This window comes from Diachasma alloeum, unplaced genomic scaffold (assembly GCF_001412515.2).
Source record: "Diachasma alloeum isolate Michigan unplaced genomic scaffold, Dall2.0 Dall_scaffold_00603, whole genome shotgun sequence".
In the NCBI taxonomy this organism is placed as follows: Eukaryota; Metazoa; Arthropoda; class Insecta; order Hymenoptera; family Braconidae; genus Diachasma; species Diachasma alloeum.
This window is the reverse complement of record NW_021680735.1, coordinates 777,621-783,856: the sequence shown is the minus strand read 5'-3', so window position 1 is coordinate 783,856 and position 6,236 is coordinate 777,621. Positions and strand designations below refer to the sequence as shown.

Sequence of the window (6,236 nt, the reverse complement as noted above, 5' to 3'; positions counted from 1 at the left end):
GGGTGTAGGACGTGGAAAAACGTAATTCTGAGCCGTCCACCTTCCTATACGGAACCCAAAAGTGGTTTCTCCGTGCAACGATTGAGAAATTTTACGGAACGGAACGTAGAAATAATCCACCAGCTTCATAAAAAATGTTGAACGTTTAAGAATTTTTGATTTCCGAGGTATAATAAGTCGGCACGTTTCTGTAAGTTTTTACTTCTTCGGGAAAAATTACGTGACAATTTCGTACATTCTTCGGTGATGAACCTGAAAATTCGCTGAACGTTTCAGTTTTTGTTTCTTCCATTTCCTGTAAAAAGTGCCGGAAAACGATTCCCCATTGCGGATTACGTGAATTGTTCCGTAATATTTACTGAATATTTCCTTCCCTGTACTCGTATTATTTTAATAATTGATAGTTTAATCCCAAAATTTAATCTTCTGTTGCAGACAATATGTTACGCAAAGCCCTCATCCTAGTCCCCTGTCTGCTCCTGCTGAAAAGCTGTCAATCATCGCCTTCGCGAAGTGAAAAATCGGACGAACCTCATCATCGACAGAAGCGAGTCCTGTGGCTGACCAACGATGGACGGATAGCGCTGCCACCGGGAACTGTTATGACGATAACGCCGACCATAGCACTTCCGTTTGTTCGATACCCACCTTACGGGTTTCTCAGCAACATGACGATCAGTCTGCCCTTCACAAGTAATTGACTATCATTGATTGAAGAAGTTCTATCCCCGCACGGAGACAAATGGTCTATTTTTATTAAATGGAGCTCTTAATTTGAAATGTTTCCATTCACTCCAATAACATTTCCGTGGTGAATTGGTAAACTAGGATGAGGGCATTTTCTTCGAAAATGTGTTTTTGGTTAAATCCCATCCCATCAATTTGTACGGAATACGTTCATTGTACGTTTGTCCATTCCACATCCCGAGTGGAAATTCAAATCAGGCTGGAGTCCGAAACTGATCCGTAAAAACTGAACATGGTCAGTTTCTGACAAGACCTTGTAACGCTGTTCACAGAGAGAAAAATTCAATAAAAATTACCAGAAAAAAACGTACAAATGACGTTTCGAAACGTAATCCGCGAGCGCAGTAAAATTCAATAAAAAGTGTGTGTCGGAACTGAAATTGTACGAATCGCCATGTAAATTTGTTCCGTAAAAATTAACCACCAGTCTGATGATCCACCGCTGTGGGGACAACAAGTCGTTCCGTAATTTTTCCCCAACGATTGAGAAATTTTACGGAACAGAACGTAGAAATAACTCACCAGCTTCATAAAAATTGTTGAACGTTCAAGAATTTTTGATTTTGGAGGCATAATAAGTCGGCAAGTTTGTGTAAGATTTTACTTCTCCGGGAAAAATTACGTGACAATTTCGCACTTTGTTCGGTGATGATTCTGAAAATTCACTGAACGTTTCAGATTTCTTCTCTTCCATTCCTATAAAAATTGCCAGAAAACGATTCCCCATTGCGCATTACGTGAATTGTTCCGTAATTTTTACTGAATATTTCTCTACGTGTTGAGGAGCCAAATCTGATCCGAATGTACGGATCCGAACTGTTCGACTGATTAGAATACGATCAAGAAAGCTGAGTCCCGACGGATCCAGATAGTTTCGTCAGTAACTGGCTGTATACTTATCGAAAACGCCCGATCAGAAAAGACGGACCACTATCGAATTTCTGTCTTACTTCTGATGATCAGCGAACCTGATCAAAATTTCCACTCGGGATGAGTGCTTAATTCTATCAAAATATGAAGGATTGGTATATGTTAATAGATTAAAATTAAAATTAATTTTTTCCGTCAGTGTACCTCGATATCCTTGAATGGCCTTCGCCTCCCCCACCCCCATTATTATGATTAATAATAAATTGTTTGCAGTTGATTTTGACAAACTGGGACTGACCGATAACGAAAATCCGTACGGTGCTCTTCCGCCAGTATTCGACAGGGGAATGAAGAGCCGTCAGGCTGGTATGGTGATGGCTGACTTTATTGCCTCATTCGTCAAGCGGAGACTACACAAACGTGATTTACAAGAGGCCCCACCGAAAAATGCATTTCACGGCGGGGAACGGGCACTTCTGTATGGCACTGCCGAGGATATGTTGAGCACCATGGGACTCGACGGCAAGGCATGCTTGTTAAGGGCTATTTGCGAAGTTCAAGGCCATCCACTCAATAACTTTGGACTCATTGGAGAAATGCTCAGACTGTTTTTCACGTGAGTTGGCCCAATCACATTTGTAACGAGAAGTAAATTTTTCTAGTGTTTTTGGTGGATTCGAGGGGCTACTCACTCCCAAAATCATGGCGCCACTCTGGCATGAAATCGGTCCGAAATCACGGAAATCAAGTGATTTCAGCTCTTCGAAATCATCTCCGAAATCACGTGAAATCGTCTGAAATCAATGAAATCACCGAAATTAATGGTACAATGGCGTAGCGCGAACCGTGCTAGTAATTCGTGATTTTGAAACTGACACGCCTGTCAACGATGATAATAAAATGCCGTACTCACTGCCATAGTAAAATGGTAAAATGGACCGCTTTTCGTCGTCATTAGCCCAAGATTGGCGGAGTGGAATCAAACGAATTCGTTGTTGTTTGCCAGTTATTATTGCCAATTTTGATTTTCTTAATTTGACACAACCCATTTTGCTCAACCTTTATTATTTACTAACTTTATTTTTCTGAAATGACTGATTTCGAATGATTTAATTAATTCGAAATCAGTGATTTCAGAAAAATAAACGGAAGGTGATTTCATCATTTCGAATTAATGAAATCATTCGAAATCATGAAATCATCGAATTAATGAAATCATTCGACATCATGAAATCACCTGCCGTGACGCTCGAAATCACCGAAATCACTGAAATCACCCGAAATCGATTTCATTTTGAAATTATGGTGTCATGCAATTATGGAGTGCCCCCTGTTAGAAAATTACTCTTGAAATTTCAAGTGAAAAAGCTTGAAATTGTTAACAACAATAAAGTTACATGAAATGTATGTAGAATTCTTCATTGACGAATCAGTTAATTTCTTGAATATTCAAGTCATTCTCGATTTTCAGGTCCATACGCACTGAAAAACCTTGACAATTTTGAAAATTCAGCCAATAGCTTCTCTGAATTTTCAATCTATTGAAAATTGAACTGTATGTGATGTTCAATTTTTACGATGAGTTTGGAAATTCAAGTTTTCATTGAAAAATCAAGGATTCTTTAACATGAAAAAACCTATTTTCTTGAATTTTCAAGATGAATGAGAAATTTCAGTAGCGAAGTGGTCAAACGGTTTAAGTCAATTTATTCTTTAGTTGAGTTTTTCTGAAATATTTCAGAATTTAAGGGAGATAGCGAAATTTTCATGGTAACTTTTTTGTAGAGCGAATTGAGTACTATTAAAAAGGTTGTAAGAATAATTTTGCTACCTCTCTTAGATTTCGAGATATTCACTGAAAACTGGCCGATAACCAAAATCGACTTAAAGTAGTATGGTCACTCTCCAAAGTGATCGTTGAGTGTCCGTCAAGAAAATCTAAAAAAATTAATCAAAAAACTCTGATTTATAATTGAAAATTCTTTTTGTAAATTATAAAATTTATGAATATAAGAATTAATCGATTATTTTTATTATTTTTCACTTATTAGTCAAATAATGTACCTCCGCTGTAATTTAACAGCGTAGGGAAAACGAGATTTGAAATGCCCGCTTGTCCCCACTCCACTAACGCGTCGTTGCCGCATCTACTCGACACGCAATTTCCGAACACCGAGGAGCAGAAATTATTTATAACTAAAGTCCCAAACGGTCAATAATTTTCATCGATGGTCGTAAATTTTTGTTTTTTTTCCCCATTTTTTGGTATTTTTTAAATAATTTAATCCTGGATTTATCATAAAAACCACCCAAAAATGTGATTTGCCCATAAGACTCTGTGTCAAAATCTAGTTTTTCAGTAATTCTTATCAACCATACTAAACGATCACTGTACCACAAATTGCACCAGGAGGTTTTTATTGATATTAACTTTCATAAAAAAATTATTTCATATTTGAATCTTGGACATCGATCCGTGACCATACTACTTTAAACCGTTTGATCACTTCGCTACTGATTTGGTGGACGCTTTCATTTAAAATTGAATTCCAACTCACAACATTGAAAATTCAGATGACAATGTGACTGAAATTTCAAGAAATTTCTAATAGTGTGAGTAACCCCTCGAGTCGATTTTTCAAATTATAATTTAATCGTCTCGTGTTATCATGTAGCGCAATTGCAATTTACCAAAAAATACTTTTTGCAGAGGATATCTTACGATTTCTGTGCAAACTCACTGCAAGTTTCCCGTCAATATGATACTAATTCTCATTTTGGATTTTCAGGGCAAGTAAGTCGCCATTCGCGAATTTACTCAAAGAATACGTAGAAGCGGAAAATCGGGGTAAACAGCATGGCGAGTGTTGGCCTTACTTCAAGAACTGTCCGAAGTCGCTGTTTCTGCCATCAGACAACAGATATACGTGAGCATTTCCTCAAATCCATCTGCTAAAGCCCTTGTCGTAATCCAGTCATAATTTCCCCCACTTTTTACAATTTTTTTTAGACAAGATGCAGATGTAGATAATTTGCAATCAGACTTCACTGAAGATGTTAACGAGGTTTTCGACTCGAGAGAAGAAGACAACAGGCATAGTAGGAAGCGGACGAGTTCAGCAATGTAAATTGTAATTAACCCTCCTAGGTTTCTTATTAAATATGATAGTGAAGTGCAGTAGTGAAGTGGCTAGGTGAATTAAACTCGAGGAAAAACTTGATAATATGCACGGAGAGAACATAAAATTGAAAATTCCTACGTGCACATAGTAATCGAGAACCATACCGGAAACACTTGAAAATTTGGTTCATTTAACCGAATTTTTGCGATCTAACATAACAATTTTTAACGGACAAAACAGTATCAAATGCATTGGCAAAAAAATGATTTCCAAATATGATGACAACGCTTTATTTTAAGCGTTTCATCATCAGATTTACAATCATGTCATTTTCACGATTTGGCTATACACATCTAGTACAGTAGACGCTTCGTATAAGATACCTTAGGGACAGTAGGAGAGTGGAATTACGGGAATCCCTATGCCCGCACTACGCGCGCCCATAGAGAGGAGAAAAGTAGGGATCAGTGCACGGAGAGAAATATTCAATAAAAATTACCAGAAAAAAGACGTAAAAATTACGTTTCGAAACGTAATCTGGGAGCGAAGTAAAATTCAATAAAAAGTGTCAATCGTCACGTAAATTCTACGATCTGTTCCGTAAAAATTACTCATCCGTCCGACGCCTCACGGCTAGCCATGAGTCACCGTGAGGGGGAGATTTTAACAACACGTTCCGTAATTTTTCCGGAACTTTTCGTAAAAATTCTTAAACATCCAAGAATTTTCATGTTCTGAGGCATAATAAGTCTTGAAGTTTCTGTTAGATTTTACAACTTCCAGAATAATTACGTGACTTTTTCGTATTTTTTCGGTGACAGACCCGAAAAACGATTCTCGCTTGCGGATTACGTGAAATGTTCCGTAATTTTTCTTGAATATTTCTCTCCGTGTGGGTTTCAAATAAGATACCTCGCTCGTTGCGCCCGAATTCAATAAAATTTTCATTTTTACTGAATGAATATCGATAACTAATCAATTTATGTGTTTAATTTTTTGAATTTGTATGGCCCGCGTTCCCTTTTCTCTCTAAACATAACTCCGCGTGGTAGAATGACAGCTGATGTTGGGGGATTGTTGGTGGATCCGAGAATAATCACTGACGAAAAATTAAGATTTTTCGATGGGAAAAGTGAAAACAAAATCTATGTATATTTCCACTACTTGAAGAAAGTGGTGTGATCCCCCTTAAGGTCATTAGACCCTGATGATCACTTTCGGTTTAAGGTTCGTCCCTCCCGTTTGAACCTTAATACCGTTGTATCGTTATAACTACTCTCTTCCCGTTGAAAAATGATCGGGGCCATAGGTATCTTATATGAACCCCACAGAACATAAACATTCGAGAGGGGATAAAAGTGCCGAGAGTGGGGGTAGACCTCGAGCTCTCGGAGCGCGAGGTATCTTATAGAGAGGTATCTGATACGAAGCATCTACTGTAGATACAGAGTGATGTCAGCACCTTGTTTACAGATTGTAAGGAGAAATAGCATGGAA

The 6,236-nt window shown here is 37.8% G+C and overlaps 1 protein-coding gene across 1 annotated transcript; it reads left to right on the top strand.

The window, feature by feature from the left end:
- The first annotated feature begins 440 nt into the window (after positions 1 to 440).
- On the top strand, positions 441 to 4,745 carry LOC107043572. The gene is made up of 4 exons (XM_015265118.1): positions 441 to 693; positions 1,891 to 2,233; positions 4,407 to 4,544; positions 4,628 to 4,745. The coding sequence occupies exons 1-4, from the start codon at positions 441 to 443 to the stop codon at positions 4,743 to 4,745; spliced, it is 852 nt and encodes a 283-aa protein (XP_015120604.1).
- Positions 4,746 to 6,236: the final 1,491 nt, after the last annotated feature.